At 35.8% G+C, this 24,491-nt stretch overlaps 1 protein-coding gene across 3 annotated transcripts in view; it reads right to left on the reverse strand.

Moving 5' to 3' along the window:
- CPED1 (cadherin like and PC-esterase domain containing 1) overlaps window positions 1-24,491 on the reverse strand; it is a 255,487-nt gene that overhangs the window by 213,305 nt on the left and 17,691 nt on the right. For all 3 annotated transcript variants that reach the window (XM_039860843.1, XM_039860839.1, XM_039860840.1), the window contains one exon: window positions 18,424-18,607. In XM_039860843.1, the coding sequence (XP_039716777.1) occupies window positions 18,424-18,607 (184 nt within the window). The remainder of the gene's footprint in view (window positions 1-18,423; window positions 18,608-24,491) is intronic.

Here is a 24,491-nt window from a genome sequence, read left to right on the forward strand (position 1 = left end):
TTGACACCCTCCTCTTAATACATGCAGCCCCCATATTTCTATCCTCTTTATGTTTGTTACTATTTCTCTCCAAATTAAACTTGATTTTATTTGCATCCATTGCTTTATCCATTATCGCTTTTTTGCCACTGGCTCCCGATTTTACCTTTCTCAATCTCTCTCTTGTTTCAGAGCAGCATTTCCAGTTACATTCTAGAACAGCTGCCCTGCTGAACACGTACAAATTTGAACCTGTTATCTTCTGCCATCTCTCCCTCAAACCAGAAAGCATAACCTCATCTTTAAGTTGTCCCTCATTCCACTTCCCATTGATTTCCGATTCTCACCAATCCTAAATTAGACTTTTTAAAACACTTCCTGACCTTTCTAAATGCTATCATATCCTCTAAATCTAAGGTCTCACCATCTCTGCAAAGTCTCCTAATGAGTTTCCTTGCTTCTCATTCATTTTCCTTCGCTAATCCATCTTCCTCCCTATAGTCGGTCATCTTCCAAAAAGATAGCTCTTACAATCGCCAGCACAATACAGATCACATTCCTTAGCCAAAGCAACCAAGGCCCTTCACATCTGCCCCACCCTACTCATCTACTCTCCTTTCTGTCACAGCAGCCCCGCTTCTTCCTCCTCAGCTACACCGACTCCTTGTTGGTCCCTGAAACTCCAATTTATAGACCTGTTTGCCTCCAGCATGCAGCTTATGCTGCCGAATGCTCTTCCTTCCAAAATTTGGATGAGAAAGTATTATTATATCCCAAATATTCTCCTTGTGACACCATCCTAGATACATTCAGAATTGGTCACTTCCTTTCCTGTTCTCCCAGGACATTTTATTTCTGCCCTTCATACTGTTTTTTAATGTATCTAATATTACAGTTAAACGCATACATCCTTGCTACTCAAAAATGATTCTTGGACCTGCAACATTTCCATCAACTGAAAGCTTGTTAGAAATGAAAAATTTCAGCCCCCAACTTTGACCTTACCAAATTAGAATTTTTCAGCAACAAGATCCCCAGGTGATCTGCATGCACATGTAAGTTTGAGAAGCATGGATACACATTGCTGCCCTAGAGTTACTTGAAAGGTCTCACTCATCTTTGCAATGCTATCTCTCCCACCAACACCAACTAGCTCTTGTTCAAGAACCATGTTGAATAAAATTTAAATGTTTAGTGTTAGTTATAAAATATCCTGATTCCTGGCTGTAATGTTCTTCTCATAATCCTTGTTATGAGGTTGGTGCTTTAAATTGGGTTCTTTTATTACTTAAGTACTTGACATGAGTTTTTGACAGACACTCCTTATACCAAATTCCACAGAATGGCACAGGAGGTTTTAGTATATAATTAACATTGTGATACTTCATTTAACTAAATATTATTCCCTCTTCCTGTTTTATTAAAAGTCATTTTGCATGACTTCTTTAAAATGCAATGAATAAAACCCAGTCATATCTGGTTTAACATTGTATAATAATGCACTGGGGACTGTGAGCAATCTGAGAGGGAAGAGAGAGTCATTGATTTAAAATTTATTCTAAGAATAATTCCACACTAATTCAGATGAGAATCAAGTCTTAAGAAAATATAATTCACTGACATGGGAAAAAGAATCAACTCTCTCAATGGCTTATTACTTAATGCCACAAGTATTTTAGAATTACACATCTCTTATTCATAAAGCATTATTTTTATAATCTTTGGAGATATATTTAATCCAATCATAATATTTCTGTAAGATTTTTATGAGGCCAGTCTTATGTTCCATTTTCAAATCAAGCAGTTGATAATCTAATGCGCTTATTCAAGGTCATTCAAAAAAAAATTATGGTTATAAAACTCAGACTTCCCAGTAATAACAATACCAACATTAGGTGGATGTTAGGAGAAATCAATGAGTTAATACTTTTTAAGAAACAAAATGTGACCTCTTCTATGTGTCTTAAAGCCTACAATTTAAGACTTCTGAATAGAATGACATAAGGTAATTTTGAAAACACAGGAAATAATCTTCTCTCCCAACTCAATGCTACCATCTCATGTTTCTTCAAAAGGCATTCTTACCATAGAGAAGGATATGTTAACAATCACTCATTGGTAGCTTCAATCTAAGGAAAAGAAAAGGCCTCATTAGTAGTAAATTCACGTACACTGTCTAGACCTGAGCTCCACAGTTTTCTCTTACTGGCACTACAAGTGCATTTGCTAAAGCAAGTGAAATCTTAAACCCACAAACTAATGACAAAGTAATATACATTTTCATGAGTGATTAGCAACAGCCCCCAAGTGGTAGACATGACCTGGCCAGCTAGGGTCTCTTGTGAGACCCTAAACTGGGTGTTTTAGGTAAGGAGGGACCTGGGTAGTGGGTGAATAGGGCTATCACTTAAGACAAATTTCATCCACTTCACAATTTTCTTAAAATTGGCCCTGCTCCCAGAGCCAAGGGGAAATCAGAAATGCCTCCTGAGCCTAAGAATTCTGTTATCCATGAGGTGAAGAATATTTAGGTCAATGTGAAGCTGTGCCAGGTACTATTTAAAGCGTACCATACTTTTAAAGTGTGTTGTTTCTACATATTTAAGAGCATATTATATTCCACACAATTTAATACAATTCTATAAAATCATAGTTTCCTCTATACTCATACGTAACACTAATTTTTCACCTCTCCAGAGATGTTTGGAACATAATTTGCTATATTTCTCTCTAACTATTTACTACTCAAACTTTGTATAGTAATCTCATTTCCCTTATTTTGATCGTCCTTACTTAAAATAATTTTCTCTACTTCATTGACATTGTTAATTTTAAGGTTTATATATATATATATATATATATATATATATATATATATATATATATATATATTTTTTTTATTATGTTTCGATGCTTTAGCTTCTACCAAATCAATTACCAAGAATAACATTGCTAGCTTAAAAAGTGTATTTTAAATTTTATGCTTTTTTTTCCAGATTGTTTTCCCCCTCAGAAGGCAACATTTCACATTTCCACAGGTAATAAACATATGAGAACTTTGCTTCCCAGAATTCCTTCCAGTAATAGGTGATATCACCAATTTTGGGTTTTGTCAGTCTTATGAATGTAAAATGATACGCTATACTTTAAATTGTCCTTCTATAATTTTTTCTGAATTTCATGATCTTATTTTCTTAGTTTTGCCATTTGGATTTTCTTTCTATAAACAGCTTATTTAAATTCTTAGCATAAAAAAGATTTACAAATAAAATATTAGTTAAAAAAACAGTATCATAATGAAAACAATTTAAATTACTGTGCAAGAAAACTTCTTTTCTATCAAAAAATCAAACCGATGTATCATTTTTAACCTTGTCATAGTAAAAACTATTTTAACATTGATTACTAAAGATCCGTAGAGAGCTAGTACTATTGATGAAAGTAAAAAAAAAAAAAAAATAGTAAACATCCTTTTGTAAAGGTATTTGGCAGGGAGAACCAGTTTTAATATTTTTACCCACTGACCTAGTAATTCATCATTACACTCAAATATCTAAAATGTAAAGTAACAGAAACGAATATTGTAGCAAAGTTTTATTTTATAGCAACTAGTTGAAATAATTCTAGTTATGTATCAAGAATGACATAGTTAAAAATTATGGTATGCGATATAGTAAAATACTAAAAAGAATGAAGCAAATATTCTTCATACACTTTCAGGACACTAGATACGGTGGATAAAGGCTCAGGCTTGGAGAGTGACAGTCCTTGAAACAAACCTCAGCTCCACCGTTTATGAGATGTTCCTCACTTGTGAAACATAAATACCTATTTTACGGATTAGCAGTGAGAATTCAATGAGTTAATGTATATAAGGCAGAGAGCACAGTGCATTTGGTTAATAATAAAAGAAGGCTAACTTAAAACTATTGATAGGAAAAGTTATTAAAAATTTTTAAACTATGTTGATATGGCAAAACTTTTATCATAATTTCAAATTTTCACCTATAAAAACACGTGAGATAAACTGTTGTATAAAGAGGCAGGAGGCAAAAGTACAGGCGATAAGTGTGTGAGCATGCATATGTGTGTGTGCACGCGTGCATGTATAGATGATTGGATAAAGAAGCTGTGGTACAATACACAATGGAATATTACTTAGCCATAAGAAGAGATAAAATACTGACATTTTGCGACAACATGAATGGACCTCGAGATAATCATGCTAAGTGAAATAAGCCAGAGAGAAAAAAATTGAAAATCACATTATATCACTTATATGTGGGATGTAAATCTAAAAGGAACAAATGAACAGGACAAACAGAGACTCATGGTCATGGACAATAGACTAGTGGTTACCACCAGAGGGTAGGGGTAGGGGTGGGGGGGAGGGGGAGGTGGAGGGGGTAAAGGGGGTCAAATATGTGGTGACAGAAAGAAATCTAACTATGGGAGATGAGCAGACAGTGTAAACATATATATACCTTAGTTGTAAAGTGTATAGCTGAAACTTATTGGATTTCGTTAACCAATGTCACCACATAAACAAACAAACAAACAAACAAACAAATAAATAAATAAATAAAGTGGTTAGAATATGTTTCTAAGTAAAGAGATATTATTCTCTGAGAAAAATAACTTTGAGTCGTTTTCACATTGTGTATCTTTCAAGGTACTGTAAAATATCAATTAACTCTTATATAGACTGAAAATGTATAGAAAATTAACCTGGATTTTGATCATTTTAAAATTTTGATCATTTAAAACTTCATTAACCAATGTCACCATAATAAAATTAATAAAATGAAATAAAATTCAAAATGTCTCTGATATAACAGAGGATGCCTTAAAAATACTCTATGTGAAAAGTAATAGAATTTCTTTCCGAAAGACAAGAACAAAAATCAGTCTCAGCATACTACAGTCATGCTGTACAGTTACGAATTAGAAATTTCAGGCACCACGCAAAATAAGGTCTAGCTGATAAACCTTAATATGCTATTACCCAAATAGGAACCTTTGAGCAAACAAACTAGTGCAAGTGCAAACACTCACTGTTCCTGATACTTGGTTATCTGATGAGTCTTTAGATTAACACGGAATGTGCCTGCCATTCTGGCATTCCCAGCATTCCTTCTATGATGCAAGTACCAATTTCCAGCAGAAACGTAATCTGTTTTATACTACAGCTGTGACTTTGGATTTCCATGCTATACTTCCACAGAGTAACAGGTAAAGTTCTCATTCCTAAAACAAGCTCACTTAAAATGGCAGCGTTTTGATTTTGGTGAGGTATGATGAGATAGAAAACTTCTTGCATGTCTAATGGGAAATGCCTTAATCTTTTTCATAGAATTTTGACAACACGAATAAGGAGCTTCAGAAATAATTCTTACTCTTCTTTCCAGTAATATTAATTTTAAAAACATATGTTAAAGAAATCATTAGAAAGCTAGAAAAATATTTATACACAAATTTTCTGTGAGTTTTTCTATTGCAACATTTGCTACAGCAAAAAATTAGAAATATAAAAATCTAGATTAAGAAAATTAAATTTAAAAAACATTGAATACATCCAATAGTATAATTTTATGTAGTCATTGAAATAATATTTACAAAGGTTTTATGGCATGTGTTTCTGATATACAGTATGCTAAAAAAAGGAAGCTAGAAAATTATATAACATGTATAAAAAAATTGTGAAGAAATATGTTCAAAATCAATTGTTTTGTTAGTGGCATTATAGGTATTCTCCCTCATTCTTTATTATACATTTATGTATTTTCCAATTGGAATAGATCTTAAAGATCATCTAAATCTAAAAATCTTCATTTTCTGTAAAATGAAAGGCGACTGAAGAAATTAAGTAATTTAGTCACAGTTTTATATAGACAGTGTAATCCAAGCCAGTATCCCTCTTTTCCACAGTACCATCTTGCTCTTTAGAGAGATAGGTAACTATTATTTGGCATAAATCATGTGTCCATATTTTTACCTTGATCCCACTATCTTCAAGCAAGCCCAACTCATCCAAAGACAATTTATATTCAGCTGCTTATTGCTATTGTTTTCAAATGGAATCATTGGCCTTGATTGTAAAGAATTAAGCTAACATGTACCAAGACTTTGTACGTCAATTCATAATTAATGGGCTTGGTGTGTGTGTAAATTTAGAAATGCAGCTTTCCACCAATATGGAAGGTTGATTCAGGGACCTGGTGAGGCAAATAGGGAATCGTTTAGCAACTAACTGCTTGTATAGAAAACAGGCAGAATTTCTCTGTGTTTCTAGAAACCTGTAATAAAGAGATACCTAGCACAGCAGTTCTCAACACATGGCGTATGACCAGCACAGAATCATCTGGAAACTTATTTCTTAACCAGCCTCCCCACTGTTACTGAATCAAATATACTGAGAGCACAGAGCCCAGTAATCTATGATTTTAACAAGTCTTCCAGACAATTTTGGTGCATACTCAGTTTGAGCATCCAAGTCCTAGCAAATCAGTAGGCACTGTGGTAGAACTTTGCCCAAACCATGTTCTTTAAGCAAACATTCAGATAGGGATTTCCTTTACTTTCTGATCATTATAAAATGTAAAGTGAGCTATTAGGAAAGCAAGGCCCCTTGAAAGTCATCTCTGCCCTCTACATCCCTTAATCACTTGTTTGGTTACTCTGATAATGAGGTGGAATGCTAAACAAGATTTTTTAAATTCCAAGAGTTCCCCTGTTCTAAATGGACCATTTTGTTGCATAGAAGATGAGAGTCACATATGACTTTCCTATTTTTCCTTAGAAAAAGAGTTGAAATGAGTTATTATGATCATTAAAAGGTTATTATTATTTAGTTGGTGGAATTCTTCCTTCTTTGAAAACAGAGACATCACTGATTTGACTGACTAAAACAAAGCGGCAGAGAACGCAGCGGGTATGGGCTTCTGTTCTTCAGTTGGTTTTGCTCAGACACAGCCCAGAGCTCATTCCATTTTGCTCTACCATACAGCTGTTTCCGATCATACACACTATTTTTCCTCTAAACTTCAAAAGAAGCAAATGGTACTTGAATATCTGAAGGAAAGTTTCAGCTATGTTAGTGTATTGTCGGGTTTATTTTTTCAATTGCTAATTCATTTAGTTGTGTACCTACTGGATGTATGCAAGGCACTGTCCTATGCAGAATAGTGTATAAACAGATGAATAAAACACTCTCTGCTTTACAAGTTTATAATATAGAAGGGGAGATGAGATGAACCCACAAAAAATATAAAAAATATAGCACAAACATACTCTGGGCACCAGATATGTATGAACAATATGTGATGAGGTTTCAGATAATTTATTCATTAATTCTAGTTTGAGAGGAATTTATGGGTAAATTTATATATTAATTTGGACTTTAAGAAATGGCAGAAAGGTGAGAATTCTAGGAGACAAAAACTTCAATAGCAATGCAAAGGAGAAAGCTTTCAAAAGTGATCAGGCAAAGGTGAGTAGGACAATTGAAGTAGTTCTCCATCCTGCTCACACATTAATATCACCTGGGGAGTTTTTTGTTGTTGTTGTTGTTCGTTTGTTTGTTTGTTTTTAAAGAAATAGCAGTGGCTAGGTCCATCCTCCTTCCTCAAAATTCTGGTATAATTTTCTGAGGTGAGGCCCGAGAACCATGCTACAGCGGGGACGTGGAGATGGCCAACACCACGGCATGGCAAACTTTGAACGCTGGGCTAAGAACTACGAGTTCCATTCAGGAGGAAATGAGATGTCATTGAAGATCTATGCGCAAGGAAGGGAAGTGTGTCGAGCGGTGTTTGTGGAATATTAAACTAGCCATCGTGGTGGGGTGTACTGTAGAAGGGGCCAGCAGCCGGGGCAAGTATTAAACAGCTACTATGATAGGCACAGTGACTGTAAGTAAGGAATGTGGAGCCATGGCCAAGAAGAGGCACAATTTACGGAGTTTGGTGGCTAATGTATGTTGTGGTTGAAGGAGAGAGAGGACTGTCTATGAACTTTAGAGCCTAAAGAAATGTCATACGAACAGAAACATGGTGGGTAAGAACCACGGGTAACACTGGGGTGGAAGATAATGCTGACTGAGGTAGTGAGACCCACAAATCAAAACATCTAACAGCTACCTTGAAATTCTGGACTCTCTCAAAATTCTGCCTATAGAGTACAGATTAGGATTTGACATTATTTAAAGGTTATATCCCCTTAAGAGATTATTAATTCTGCAGAGTAAAAACGTTTCTGGATGAAATATTAAGAGAAGGGGCAAAAAGATGATTTGGGGTAAATGTCTTGGAGAACACCTGGGCTTGCAGGAAGAGCAGGTGTCAGAAAGGTTGGAGAAGCAGGACCGGGCAGTATTAAGGAAGTTAAGAGAGAAAAGGGTTTCTAAGAAAATTCTAGACCCCGTAGCATCTACTCTCTGCTAGGACAGGTGTTTGTTTCACTCTGGTTCACATATTTCACCAAGTTTGAGACACACCGCTAGAGTAAGATCAAAGACGCTGGGAAATTAAGTCAGTGAATTCATATTAAAGCTTAATTTATAGTTTTGTTCAATTTCGTATAGTTTGAGAAAGACTGATATTCTACTCATGCTCAGATCTGCTCTTGTACCAAAAATAATGCAATCATAAATATAGTGACTATATTTTGTAACGAAAAGGAGTTTCTTGGTAAATTTTGAAAGGACGCTTTTGGGAGGCGGCGAGGGAAGAGGGTGAAAGTCAGATTATTGAGGGTTAATTAGGGAAACATTGCTAAGGAAAAAATATCTACTTTTCCTTAAGTTTCCCCGCCCCCCCAAACTGTAATTTGGACATCCAGGAAGAGATACTGTTAGGAGGAAGCAATTTCAGCCAGAAATAAAACAAAAAATCATAGAGGATATCCAGAGGGAAATATTATTTAACTGGGGAAAGTCAAGTCTCAAAAGGAAGTGGTTCAAGAGGTTTCAACAATATTTGTAACCAGGGCAAGTGGAAAGTGAAAGTGGTACAAAAATTAAGAGACAGTCTTGCAAATATGATTAGATGCTCCCAAATGCCTCCCAAATTGGAGAAAATGTCTAAAATATTTCAAGCAGCTAAATCTGAAAATAAACTAGTATAATAAACATACCATATCTGGAGTCCCTAAATGCCCTTTTAGTTAATCCACACACTGTCACTTAAAAGGTCCCATATGATGGAGTTTGTTATTCTTTCCTAGAGTCTTTCTTCATTGAAATATAATATGAATATGATTTGTTTCCACAAATTAAATCTGTCATTCAAAGTCCAGTTTAGTCTTTGGAAAATTAAACAAAAACGTCTCATTTCTTTTTAAAAAAGACTTTTTTTCCAATTCTAAAGAAATATGAAAAGAATAATGACCTGAAATAAATTACTTATAAGAATTTCAATTCTGCATCTTTTTAAAAGGTAAAAGTAACAGAAAGTGAATTTAAAGAAATAGTACATAGAAAGTATCTTCAAAGCTGTATTAAACATTTCCCATTTCCCTGCTTTGGGAAATTCACATATCCAATCTGGTTTCTATGAAACTTAAAAAGATCAAACAATTAGAAGCTGGGCTTGCAGGAGAAATGCTAGGGATTTCAGTTAACATCTGGTTACCATTTTCAATCGTAAGAACTAACCCACTTAAGGAAGCAGTTTAGTTTCTTTGGAGTAAAACTGAGACACTAGCTTTTTGTTCTCTTTGCACAGTGGAGGGTAGAGAAAACATCAGAAGAGGGAGGTCACTAGAAGCTCAACTTTTATAAATAAGAAGGTTTTTTTCAAAAGCTAAAGTAAATTGAACTCAGATCCCTATAGTATAAACAATTCAACTGAGTTAAGGTTAAACAAACATTCCTTAAGCTCTAGTGTGCCAATTAGAAGATTCATTCTGCTTGGTCGTAAATGCATCGGTAATTCTATAAGCACTGAGGAAAATAACAACAAACCTGCACACACAATTACTGGGTGTCATAATACAATAAAATAGAATGATGCAGGCTTATAAGTTTTTTTTATTTAATTTCTTCTTCTTTTTTTTCCCCCCAGTTTGATTAACTAAAGGCACAGAAGCACTTCAGATACCTTCCAAAACCTATTACTTGCATAATAAAAAACGTATGTCCAATGAGTTCGAGGCAAAATACTGAAAAGGCAAAACACACTGTGCCTTTTAAATGTGACCTTTACTCTTTTGTCTTCCTGCTAAATAGTCATATAGCATATTAAACTCAGGAAAGCAGCAGGGGTGTTGGTGTGGGGCTGGCGGCGGGGCGGTGGGTGGGGGGCGGCGGAGTAGGGAGGAAGGGAATGAGAAGAGAAGTTTATTAGGCTCTCAAGTTTTAAATTATCAGTAGAAGCATCTGCTATAAACGTGCACTACTAGCCAAATGGGGCCACTGCCAATTTTGCCTCCAGGTCCACATTTTTCCACTCCTTTGCTTCCCATTCCTCTTTTCTGCCCACAGGACACAAGACTGAAACAAAAGCAAAGATTTAAAAAAAGGAATTCCTAGGATGATGAAGGTTTAAAATCTTGTCTTGCTTTCTCTCTCTCATTCTGTGTGTATAAACGTTACAGTGCATCACAGAACTGCAAATTTGAAAAAGACTTTGGTGGTTGGTTTACTTATTCTCCTGAGTAATAAAGCAAAGCAAGTCACTCAGCAGCATCCCTGACATGCTTCTGTTCTAACAAAACTTGCTACTTTTTGAGATGGGCTGTTCCATCTCTGGATAACTCTGATTGATACAATGTTCATCCTTAAATTGATCCTAGTTATGCCTTCTAGAGTTACCACAAATAAATTTTGTAATCAAGAATCCCATTAAACTGTGGGAATACAAAAATATTGGTCCATCTACTTGTAAGGCCTCCCAGAAACATTCTTTTCAATCGGAACAGTCTGTTTTCTCCTTCCCGCTGCTGTTCTGGTTTCTGCTGCAACTATAGAGATATGCCCTCTTCGAGGATAGGTAAATAATTCTGATCCAATGATAACAGATACTCCATGTCACAGTCTCTTAAATTACATATCACTTACACTCTACCCTGAAAGCAAGTTAAAAACTTTTGGAAAACATTCTCTCTTAGGCCACTATTCCATTCTACGAACTAAAACAATGATTTGCTTGGATGATATGAAAGACAATAATTTGATAGTGCCTCTATCTTTCTTCAGAGAAGTATATGTTATAAAAATTCTGGATCATAGGATATATTTTTCCAAAGCAGGGTACTGGAAGAGCATAAAAGTGAATGTCTTACACTATGGTAAGAAAAGAACTAGAGAGCATAACGTAGAGGACACAAAGGACCTAAATGACATGGCGGGGGAGTGGGGGTGGCCCTCAATGCTTTCTATGTTCAAAAGCTCTATGCTTTACTTTTACGTGTATTTTACCAGAGAACAGTTTTAGATAACACTAGGTATTTCATTGTTTTAAGGAATATTAAACCTTCAGTTAATCATCACTTCTAAGCAGATAACCCACAAATCTTCATCTCCTGCCCTGGCCTCTCTGTTTACTCCAGGTTCTGCTAAATACATTCAAATGAAAAAACTCATAGGACCTGAGACTGAATATGTATAGAACTAAATTTATCCACAGTTCCCCCAAACAGCAGGCTGAGTAACACTAGTAAATGTGACAAGAAGTCATGAAAGCAAAAGAAGAAAAGAACTCTGGAAAATGAACACAAGCACTTAAAAGCCTCAATGGTCTAGAATTATTATATTCCTGTATTTGTGGTTGCATTATTTTTATTGTAAGAACAAATCTGAGCATGAGTAGAGTATTAGTGTTTCTCTAAAGTGATGTGAAAATAAATGGTTTCTCAATTAAGTTGTAATGTGAATTCTCTGAGGTAGTTCACTATTTAAGGGGCCAAATATTGGTGCACCATTTTAGCTTCATTTATTCATTGACATCCATTCATTTGCAATACAAATATTGATTGCGTGCTCCATGTGAAGGGCATGATTTTAAGTTATAAGCAAAACAGACATGGTCCCTGACCTCAATGAGCTTACAGATTTTGGGGAAGTGTGTTTTTTTCCCCCAAATGGAATAATCCAGGAAACTGTGTGTTGGTATTTCAGGAGTGTATACAACCTAGACCTTTCTATGAGAATATGTAAGCTGAGAAAGAGTGCCTAGAAAACAGCTAGAATTTTCATGTATCCCAAATACCCAGCAGTGGCATCCTTAGCTTACTTCATAGAGAACCTGTTTTAAATGTACCTCCATGCCAAGAAATCATCACAATCTCCTTTCTGTAATGAGTCCTTGACAGTAGTAACAATATTATCTCCAATTTTTGTAGTGCCTGCAGTGTGCCATTCACGATCAAAAGCAATTAATTTGCAGAAGAGAAAACCAAGGCTTTGAGAGGATAAGTAGCTTTCCTGAGGTTACGTAACCAAAAAAGGTAATTCTGGGGACTCCAACCCAGGTTCGCTTACTCCAGTTTTTTTCTTTTTAATTACCACCGTCTACTATTTTCCGAAAAAAGCAGATATTGTGGTTAAACTCTTCTTACTTCTGGTAATTTAAGCCTCTACTTCCTTATAGCTTCTTTTTGACCACAAATAAACTAAAGAAAATTTTAAATAGGTTTTTCATTACAAAAGTTAAGATTGGCCTGTAGTAGATGTCTCCCCCGCCGCCCCCCATACAAACTTCAGAAACAGCTTTTAGCAAGTAGTCATTATAAATAAACCTTCAAAGTTAGACTAAATTTCAAATGATACACAAATGTGTTGGACATTTTTTAAGAGTTCAGGTGAATGTAAATGAAAATACAAGGGGAGAGAAATCTATTAAATTATAAACAGGAAAGGGTATAGGTTTTTTTTTCTTTTTTAATATATCTTCCGCAACATTAAGTAGTGATCTGTATCTCTCACTCTATTATCTTTAATAGTATTTCCTGAGGACACCATTGGGCAAATTATAGTGTCCTTATTTGGGGTGGTGGGGGGAAGCTGTGAAGCAACATTATTTAAAATACCATTCTCCAGAATATAATACATCATGTAATGTCAATACAAATATCAATAAATGCTATTTGTTAGGTTTTGACTCTAGCCCTTCCTAGGTATGCCTTCACTATGCCATGCTGTAATGTTATACTCTCAGCTCGTGTTGGAAAGTCACTATATTAATCAAAATATGACATTCCATTCATTTGCAATACAAATGTTGCTCTGGTCCTTGACCCATTATATAATATAGTGTTGTCTACTTCATAATCACTTTGAGAAAGTTGTTTTAAATATATACCTGGGCATGTGAGAGATTAGGAAAAGGAAATGCAATGTTCCCTTCCTCCTGAAAGAAAAGCTTACATTCTTTCCCTGTTGCTCTAGGTTCTCCAAATCTCAAAGCCAAACTTAAGCCTAAATTGTGGTAGCTAAGATACCCATATTCAGTTTGAGCCCTATTTTTATATCTCCATTTCAGTAATTTTACAATTATATGCTTTCTTTTAAACCTTCAAATCCTTCTTGAATGAGGTTTGGTATAATGGAAAAAAAAACTGAACTATCTCAGTCCCAGAATTTAATCATCAGCGTGGTAAGGGATCAAGTGACATAGAATTAGACTAGATACGAGGGTCAGCAAACTTTTTCCGTACAGGGTCCAATAACAAATATTTTTGGTATTAAGAACCATATACAGTTTCTGTTGTGACTACTCGACTCTGTCATAGTAGAACAAAAACAACCAAAGACAGCACGAAAACAAATGTGTGGCTGGGTTCCAATAAAACTTTGTTTACAAAAACAGGCGTTGCACCGGATTTAGCCAGTGGACCATCAATTGCCAATCTTTGGCAATAAAATCGATATGGTCTTTCACTTTTTGTATTTCTACACAAAAACATTCCATGTAAAACCCACAAGTTATAAAAGCAAGAGCAATTTCGAACCGTAAGAGCAACTCCAATTCTGTAGCTTTGATAACAGGTTGGCCTTTGTTTTTCATGTGGACCATATATTTAATTTAAAAGTTCAAGATGCATTCAGAAGTGGATAGAAAATTGCTAAATATGCACTACCCTTCAAGTGTACATAAATAATTCTATCCAATGATAAAATCTACTGAGTCAGTCTCTTATACATGCTACTTAGATGTTACCATGGGAATAAGTTAAGAACTTTTGAAAAGCATCTACTATACTATTCATGTACTAAATAACACCTACATCTAGGAAAGGGAATAATTGGTTGGTTCTTCTATCTACTCCTTTAGAGAATTATATGTTCTTATAAATGCAAAGACATAGGATATATTTTTCCAAAGCAAGGGATTGAAAGATCATAAAAATACATTTCACATTTTACTAAGTTTTGTATGCCTAAGTCTAAAGACAATTGTCCTTTTATTGTTCTCAAAATCAGCTTAATAAGAAAATGCTTGTAAATACATATACAGCTAAATCTTCAATTGTGCAAAAGTATTAAAGCAAGCTGAACTACACGTCATTTTATTCTCCAAATTAGCTCTAAAGATTGTTATTTCTTGAACCAATAGTATATCACTTAGGACAGTCCACCCTAAACTGGGCTCCATAACAAAATCACTCGTTTCCATTTTTAGCGTATAAATTTCTGGGCCCCAATCCCAGATTACTGAATGAGAAAAGTATTGTATAGGCTGGGTTTTATTCTCTCTCCTCCCAGAACTCTGATGGGGATGGACAAAGTGATTAAACACCACATACTATTGTGAATTAAATATCATTACTGTCTTTAACGAATAAGAGAATTAGGGTTCAGAGAACTTTAGTTGCTTAAGGTCATACAGCCACAGGCCCATAGTCTTTCTAGATAGGGCCACCAACTTCTGTTATGTCACTAGAATGAAATTAATCATATTCTAACTTAGAAACTGAGACTTCTTACTTTTCTTTTCAATAGATGTTTACTAAATAAAATATAAAGCTCAAATGTTACTCTATAAGAACAGGTTACTTAATAGTGTAATGTTGCTTGGCTAGCCTATGATTCTTTCATTTTTTATAATTTTTATCCATTTCTGCCCTTAAAAGGTTGTGTTTTGTTGTTGTTGTTGTTTGTTTGTTTGTTTGTTTTAAAGTGGAAAGAGGCCACCTGTGTTTCAAAAGATGGTACAAAAAGAGGTCAGCAGAAGTATCTGGGGTCAAGTTGGGAGAGGAGAGGAAGGCAGGTGCAATGGTTAGGTAGAACAGGAAAATACATTTTATATTTAATTTCCTATGACTAAGAATGTATATAATGTGTCAAGTTTGTACCTTGGTACTTAGTAACTCTTATGGAAGTCCCTTTTTTGTCTCTCATGTAATGTTTCCAATTTCAGGTTAGCAAACACCGGAAACTGAAATGGTAAAGTAAAAGATAGGTGGGGTGGGTTTCCAGATCATTCTCAATTGCTTCCACTTCCCCCAGGCTGCTCCACCTGAGGAGAGTCAGTTTAAATAGACCAAGATAGCATCATAGTTTCTGCTGTCACACATATCATAAAATAAGCATGCAGCGAACATGTGAAACTAAAGCAAGACACATTATACCAGAATCAAATCTCTAGAAAACATTTCTTTAGTAAGTGCCTTGATTCAAACATCATTCATAGATTAAACTTGTAGCCATTGCAAATTAGCGGCAATGAAAAAGTGGGTATATTTCTATATGTTAGATAATCAAGGAAATGATATCATCACAGAACTTTTTTATTTCAGGTATTCAATACACATTTTTTTCAGTGAAAACTACAAAATGAAGTGGAAAAAAAAATCAACTTTCCACACTCATGAAATTACTACCCTTTCTTGAGGCCTATCCAAGAATAATACCTTATTATACAAAGTAAGAGAATACCAAGAACAAGTTAGGAACTGGATGTTTTAAAAGCTGAGGGAATGTGGGGAAGAGAAGACGAGTCAGCATTTACGTTAACAAATTCTGTGACAATGTCTAGTTATCTTGTGCTACTGGGCCCAACAGCTCCTTTGGCTGCCAGATTCCATTGCTTTCAGGCTGTCTTTGCACTTTCTAGGTATTTAGAAGCTGCAAAGTAATCTTCCTTTTTCTCGTAAAATCAACCCAAGGACATCGAGAGAGAGAGGAAACATTCCCTCTGTTTTGCCTCTATAGAAAACTGAAAATTGAAATTAAACTGAAGTTAAAATGCACAGGTAATCCATGTGGCACCTGTACACAGTCCACAGCTGCACCAAAGAGGCAGAGGAACCCAGGACTTCACACAGTAATGGAGTGTCACCAGGGCAACCCAGGACTTCACGCAGTAGTGGAGTGGCACCAGGGCCAGGGCTCTGCTGGCCTCAGGAGCACATTTCACAGGGCGGGAGGGCAGTGGTTACACACATCATCAACCACCTGGTTCAGTGATGGGCTAAAACAGTTTGTGGGGTGAGAGATAAAACGTTTTATATTTTTTCTTAACACCCAGCTGATAAACGGTTTTCTGACAATATCACTTATGGATATTCTAGAACTTTAGATTGGTCCTTCTTAATAGAACCTACCTCGATGAGGTTTGTAAAGTTTGTTTTCAGCCCTCCTCGATATGCTAGAGCGTTCATCTTCCCTTATGTTTTTCTCATTTGCCTCCTGAGCCCAGTGCTCCGCTCTAGATTTCCATACTACCCCTGGGGGACCAGCAAATGGCATTCCTGAAGACCTTTCCTCAGGGCTCTCCTCTGGACACTTTAAAGACCTCTCTTTTCATCAAAGTGGATCTCTTTGGGCTCTACATCCTGGAAGCTAAATAGCTTACAACTCTACTGCAAATTTTACTGCCAATGTGGTAAAAGGTGAATGTGGTAAAGGGTGATGATCATGGCTAAATGTCCCCAACCTCTTTCATTCACCAGCGTAAATCTAGCACTATAAAGAGAAAGAGGGCATCTAATAAAGAAGTGTGATGATGACTGCAAGACTGTTAAAATTTAAATGAAAAATGGATATTATCGTGGCACCAGGATCTGACTATTCTCTCCCAAAGGAAACCACTGCTGAGATCAGCAGTTGATTCAAATTGCTTTTTCTTCCCTCCCTTTTGATAAATAGGAAAATTGACATATTGCATCATTATGAAGAGAAAAATCTGATTTGTTCATGCTGAATGAGTGTTCTACTTCCTTGTAGATCTAATAATGATAAAGTTGTGCAGGATAATGGGCCAAAATAGACAGGCAGCAAGCAAGTGAATAGGACAAGCACGGAATCGAGAGCTGGAACACGGAGGTTCAAATCCTGCCCTCCCCTCACCCCAGGTTTAAAATACAAGATGAGTTACTTCACCTCCTGAAACCTCAGTTTCCTCTTGTGGAATATTGGGGAGGAGATTTCTTAATCTTAGGGTTCTCAGGGGGTTTCAGTGAGGATTAAATGAGATCCTGAATACAGACTACAACATGATATCTGTCACAGGGTTAGTTGTTAAGAAATGTTAGCTGTTGTTGTTATTGCCCTTTTGACCCTCGTCATCTATTCAACTCTTTTCAAATAACTGGCTTAAAAACTTGTCTCTTATTTTTCATTTCAGATGACAGAAATAAGAGTACTCGGCTAGTAATTGCACGTGTAATAAATATCCACACTTCTTTCATCTTTAGAGACAATCTGTGAATCACATTTAAGCTGGCTTCTTGAAACAGTTTCCAGTACATTCTACTTACAGCCAGATGAAGTGGCAATTTTCTTAAAATATGGAGCAGTTTGGTGCTGGGCAGAACATGTATTTAAGCTCATAAACATAAACAGTTTTTTATGTAGCATTCAAATATAAACTATGCAACTTTGAAATGCTACAAACATATAAACAAAATAATTTCAGGAATAAAGACATAATTAAAGAAAAGTTGAGAGCGAGTAGAAAAGAAGCCAAGTTTTCTACAATGCAAAATTTGTTTTTGTATATTTTTTAGAGGAAGATAGTAGCACAGTACAGAAACTATTTAACACTCTATGACTGAAGAGGAATTTTCACTCAAAAGGCTGGCTAATCGGCTCTTTGTTCTGCTTCTGTAGATATGCTTGCTTCATAGGCCGTACTCAAAATTAACTAAAAACTCATCTTTCCTTTTGCTTGTTGCCTCTAAGCAACAAATGTAACCACCTGTACCTCCGAGCAACTCTCGCACTTTGTAACTCTTTGTAACTGCCTGCAACCCATAGCAACTCCCTGCGCTTTGTAACCATCTGAGGACAAATTAACCAATCAGCCCAAGCCAAATAAGTTCTATATAAGGAATGTTGCAACTGAGCTCCGGGCCCAGATCTTCAGAGCCCTGGCTCCTCTGGGACCACCGGTGTAATACACTTGAGTTCTCCAACTCACTGAGTGCTGTTTGATTTCTTGCCAGTCCGATTTTTGCGACTTTTCTGCAATATGACAAGCAACTTTGGTAATTACTTATTCTGACCTTTTTCTAGTAGCCCCAGTCCGAGGTCAGCACTGAGCCATTCTTCAGCGATGACGACGGTGTAGTGAAGCTGGGTGAGAATGTGCTGGTGGAGCCGAAGCTCCACTTTGCTGTAGGAAGGAGGCCTGTAGAGTATGGCCCTTCTGCTATGGCTGCCAAAGTGCGTCTCAATCGATTCTTCGATCTGAAAAAGAAAGAAGGCATAAAAACTCAAGAGGGAAAAGTAGCACTTTTCTTTTGAAGGACATCATCAATACAAGTTAAGGGCCATTCAGAATGTTGTCCTTTAAATTTTTCTGTAGACATGAAAGACAGATTCTATGAAATGCTGACAAGGACAAAGACACCTCATATGCAAGAACTGAAGGTGAACTAAGTTTTTCTCATTATTACAGAAAGATGAAAATTTTAGGCCATTAAAATGTAGAACTCCTAGAGGAATACTGCGGCATAGAAAACAGGTCAACTCTAACTGAAAATATAAATTAATAGCAATGCCTTTCATCTGCAGTGTGCTTTTATAAAGTAGTTCCAGCTGCATTATCTTATAACAGTTCTTTTAGGTAAACATGGTAGAGGAAACTGACTCAGAGGATGGATTTTATGCTGGAAGGACATGTTCGGGAAGGAGTAAGGAGAGCTGAGAAGCAATCTCAGAGCTCTCTGGAGACATGCAATGCTGCTGCTTATCTCAATTAGGACACAGCAAAATGTGAATGCATCTCGGTGAGACAGGAGGAGATCTCTGTGTGAGAAGGCGAAAGCTACTGAAGTATCATAATTTTGAGTTCTCCCCTCGATAGTTTATTGCTTCCCAAGTAAATATTCCTCTTTCTCACCATGTTTGAAATTTCATTAACAAAAGGGAATTTTCTAATTGACAAGTAGAAAGAATGATGACATTCATTATAAGGTTTAATGGCAGATACTGGGTGTTTTCCTGAAAACATGAGATTAAATCTTGATAAAGTAGACACTTTTTATTACTGGGAGGCATGATAAGATAGATTGGAGGTTAAGAAAAACAAATAGAAGAGGTCGGAGAAGAGAGGACAAAGGAGTTGGAGGAAGAAGATGAGGAGAAAGAAATGAACAACAAAACTGGGAATCCAAATTACTTCAGTGGCAGCCTGAATTAAACTATCCATTTTATGGATCGAAAACACAATATGCACCATTTCTTTTCACTACTTAAGTTTCTTCATTATTTCCCATTACTGATAGAATCAATTCCACATCATTATCAAGGAACATATAAAAGGCCATTCAAACTTCAACCCTATTTTCTGAGTCTCTGGTCATAGCTCACTCTTAATTATCTCCATTCCTGACCCTGCCCTGCTCCTTCACGTGCATACCACTGTGCCTTCCACCTGCAATCCCTTCTCCTCTCTCCATTCATTCATCTAGCAAACTCCAAATCAAACATCATCTCTCTTGAAAAATTTTAATTTAAATACATCCGTTCATTAGCACTTATGAAATCGCATCTCTCCCTGATGTGAGCTCCATAACAGGCAGGCTGCATTGTTTGTGTCTCCAGTACACATCATAAATAATAAATGAAGATATCTAGTAAATTAATGAGCTGTAGCGCTCTGCCTAGATCTTTGAAGATAATTATGGAAAGAATAATGAAACAGATTTAGATTGTAAACTCTCTGAGGATACGAACTATATCCTATTTTTCATTGCATACAAATAATTGCTATCTGGAAATTAATAAACAAGGCACAGTGTAGTGCAGCGGCACACAAACTCTGGATCCAGGCTGCTGGGTTTGAACCCCTGGCTCCACCAGCACCATGGATTTGACTTTGGAAAATACCTATCTCCTAAGGGTGCTGTGAGAATGAAAGGGTTAATATTTGTAAAGTGCTTAGAACTGTGCCTGGCAAGTATGAAGTACTTGTCTGTGTTTTTAAAATAATAATATATTGTAAAGAGCAAAGAGCCAGGAAAACTGTTTCTGATTCTAAGCTCTGTCTGGCGCATATTAACATAGGTGTCTAATGCATGTGTGATGGATATAATGAAAAGGACAAGAACACTAGCTAATCACACTTTCTGTACATGGCACTTTGGCAAAACATGATTAGATATTTTCCCTTGTTAAAGGATATTACATTTTACTGGTAATAAAACTATTTAAACTCAAGAATTTAAGTGCAAATTGGGACATGATTCCCCAGCAAATGTGGTAATAGTTTGTAATGATAAATTTAAAGGAATATTTTATCCTGACTACAGGTTGACACAGTAGTTAGTGGAGACCAGCAGTCCATAGGAGGCCAAAATAAACAAACATGCGTCTAGGTGAAAGGGGAAGACAGATGCTTCCAAATATATCGGTGTCACTCAAGCAAAATGCACAGTGCCTGGAATTCCCTTCTCATATTATTTTCTTACGTAATCACAGGATGCGCCTCTTCATTACAGCTGGCTCAAGTACAGCAGTGATTTCACATTAGGAAAATTATTTTCAAATTTTAAGTTATTATTATTTAAGAAGATACCGTCTCTCCTTTCCCCTCAACCAGGATCAGTTTAAGCAAGAGAAATGTAGCTCTTACCAGTATATCATTCTAAATAAAGTATAATTACTGGCCGTATTTTGTAATAACCCTGATAATAAAGACTGACGTTAACTCATGTCTCAGACTACTCATGTTTACGTTTTAACTCATGTCTCAGGGACTAAATAGGAAATGAGTTTGTCAGTCAAATTATGTTGCATTATCTTGACATACAAACTGTCCTGTCCTTGTAATATTTATAACACTCTGTATCAGCAGAATGGCCCAATACCAAGGAGTGAGAACAGTTTTAGCTGGTCGGACAACAGGTGCACACAGTGCGTATGTGAAATAAAAACTTTTCGAACGGTTATGTCAACCGCACCAGCAAATGCGGGATTATCAAATGCCAAGAGAAGCACTTTTGGACATGCTCCTGCTTACTCCGACAGTTTTGAAAATATATTTTTAGTGAAAGGATACATTTAACTGGCCACCACTACAACTAAACTTGACACTTGCAAGCTTGCTGATGAAAATTTAGAAAAGAATGAGCATTGCTGGATGTAAACACTCTGAACTCGCACTTTCCTCCTTCTCTTCCTCTTGAGAGATCTGTAGAACATTCCCTCAGAAATCGCTTTGTTAGACTACATGAAAGTTGCTTTATTTATTGAATACTTATTATTTTTATTGGAAGAACTTCAATGTCTCTAAAACCTTTATACCACCTTCGATAAAGCAAAGGATAGAGTGTTGTAATTAACTACCTGGAGTGTTCTATGAAGCAATGTAGGACTGGAAATCAAAAATCTAGATTCGAATGCTGGTTCTGCCACTTGCTTGCTTCGTCCATTGGGGCGAATTACTGAATCTCTCCTCATCAGAGTTTTTTCATATGTGTAGTAACAAATCCTACCTCATGAGGTTGTATTGGGAATTACATACATTTTCTATGTGAAATTGTGCAATGTAGTATCCTACCAATAAATGATGTTAAAAATATAGAATAAAATTGAATAATAATCAATGTTATCTTGTAGCTCTGCTTTTATCTTAAGAATTCTATAAGCCATTATATTAACATAATTTGGTCTGTCATAAAAAAATTTCTACAATAAACTATATGCTTCCACATACCCTTATATATGTTTTTCTTTGTAGTACTCATTTCCTTTTAATGCAAAAATGTAATTTATTTATTATGTTTATTGTCTGTCTCCACACACCATAAAAGAAGGTAAATGAAAGCACATATATTTTGCATTTTGTTCACTTTTGTTTCCTCAGCCCAAGAATAGTATTTGGCACATAATGGGCACATGATAAATATCCTTTGAATGAATGAATGAATATGTCTTTTCCCTCAATATATAAAAGTCTTTGTTATTATAAATACTACTGTGGAATATTGGGAATAGAAAGGTGAAAATCTGTACTAAGAAATTTATTTCAGTAGAATTGTCAATAGTAAGAATGACAAAAATAGAGTTAAATATTTGAGCAAATTAATAAATTTTGGTAAAAAATTTTGAATAAAAAGCTGTTACAAAAGTCCTATATTTCTCGAGTTACTTACACTATCAAAAAGTCTTCACCAAGACTCACTTGAAAATCAAGAAATACAGCTCTTTAAAATATAGTGTTTTTTTCACACAACAGTTTTTGTTTTCTAGATTTATTAAAGTAGCCATGTATTTATGACATATTTTGATGCTCAAATACATATATATAGTAGACCTCATATGTGTGTCACATACAACTAAAAGTCACATTGCATTGCTGGTCTGGATTTTTGGCATTCTAGAAATACTGTAGAGACTATTATGTTTTAATTTTTCTGTTATAAAAATAAAATAGAGATTTTTTTCCCCATTGGTGAAATGTACACTTATTTTAGAGAATTCAAGAAATAAAATGGATGTAATTTACTAGGATGTATATATTACACATTTATTACTTGAAAGTTATTTATAACTGCAGGATAGTTTGGGGACCACAGGTTCCCCTGGTATGAAACAGAGCTTCTTGAGAACATTCCCTACCTAAATGAACCTTTAGTGAACCTCTGCCTTCATCTCACAGCTGACTCAACTGAATCTCAAGCCCATCATGGAACGATCACACATTTCTCAGAACTACTTCATAACTGTACTTTGGGGCTATCTCAACACTCATCATCTAATAAAAGGCAAATTTGCTCATCTGTGGCTCTATGTAAATTATAAAAATATAGTAGAGAAACAAATGCAATAAAGTTTCAATATAAATATATATAGATATAGATTAGATATAGATATAGATATAGATATAGGTATCCTCAATATAGTTTTGATGAAATGGCACTCACTTAAATAGCCATTGCCAAAACTCATTATCAACTATTCGTCAATCTAATTTTCCCTTTGACACTCATTACAATTTGTAATTATATGTAATATGTTTAATGTCTGTCTCTCTTACAAGTCTGAATATTTCAGGAGGGCCTAGGCTTGTTTGTTTTGGTTATTGTTGTACGTATAGCTTACCATCAATTTCCAAATAAGAAGGAATGAATGAACAAATGAATGAATGAATGAACAAGTGAATTAATACATGAATGCAAAATACAAGTTCATTATTTATAAACACATGCATACCCTTTAATTATTTTACTCACTAATCAGGTGAAAAAATCCACTAGAAAATCCTAGTGAAGTCTTCAACATCTGTATCTCAAGCCATAAAATATCCATGACAATCTCCTCTATGTCTTTGCAACTCCCCACTCCAATGGCTACATCTTGGACTGCTTCTGAACTTATAAAATGAGATATTCCAATCTCTAATCACAGTCATATATTTCCAGCTCTTCTTATTTATTTCCAAAACACCGGTTCTTCAACCACTTCTGCTTACCTCCCTTTTCACCTTCTTTCTCTGCGGTCCAACATCCCAAGAACTCTCTACCCAATACATTAAATTCCCTTTCTCCACCATACTTCCATCATGTTCACATAACAAAAACACAAGCATGTAAGAGCTGGAGATACAGCAGTAAACAAGACAGACAGGTCTCTGCCCTCACAGAGCTGACAGCCCATCAAAGAAAGCAGACATAAGCAACGAGTTTTAAGAAGTCAGGTAAATCAGGAGATATAGGATGTTGTGGAAACTGAGCGGCAAGACCTGAGGAAGATCTCAGCAGCCTGCCTTTCCTGCACCTGGGCTGGGGTTGCTGAGAGCTGCTGAAGAAAAGGACCCAGCTGGACAGATTCTGTTGGCAAAGCCAATTCAGTCTTCGGGCTTCCCAGACCATTCTGCCATGCTTCCCTGGTCAATTCCTTCTCACATCCTCCACAGTGACAAAACTTTTCCACTCTCAGATACCTCTGATTTCTACAGACAACTGCCTCTCAGTTCATAAAAGAAATTAGCACTATTAGAAGGAAACATACTAGTTACACAGGCTCTGTTTTGGCTATAAGCTATTGACACAACTAACATTTCCTCTTTTCTCCTGATTTCCTTAGAAAAATAACCTGTCTTCCTCTTCTCTGTGACTAATCACTC

Source organism: Pteropus medius, unplaced genomic scaffold (genome assembly GCF_902729225.1).
Source record: "Pteropus medius unplaced genomic scaffold, Ma_sr-lr_union100, whole genome shotgun sequence".
NCBI lineage: Eukaryota > Metazoa > Chordata > Mammalia > Chiroptera > Pteropodidae > Pteropus > Pteropus medius.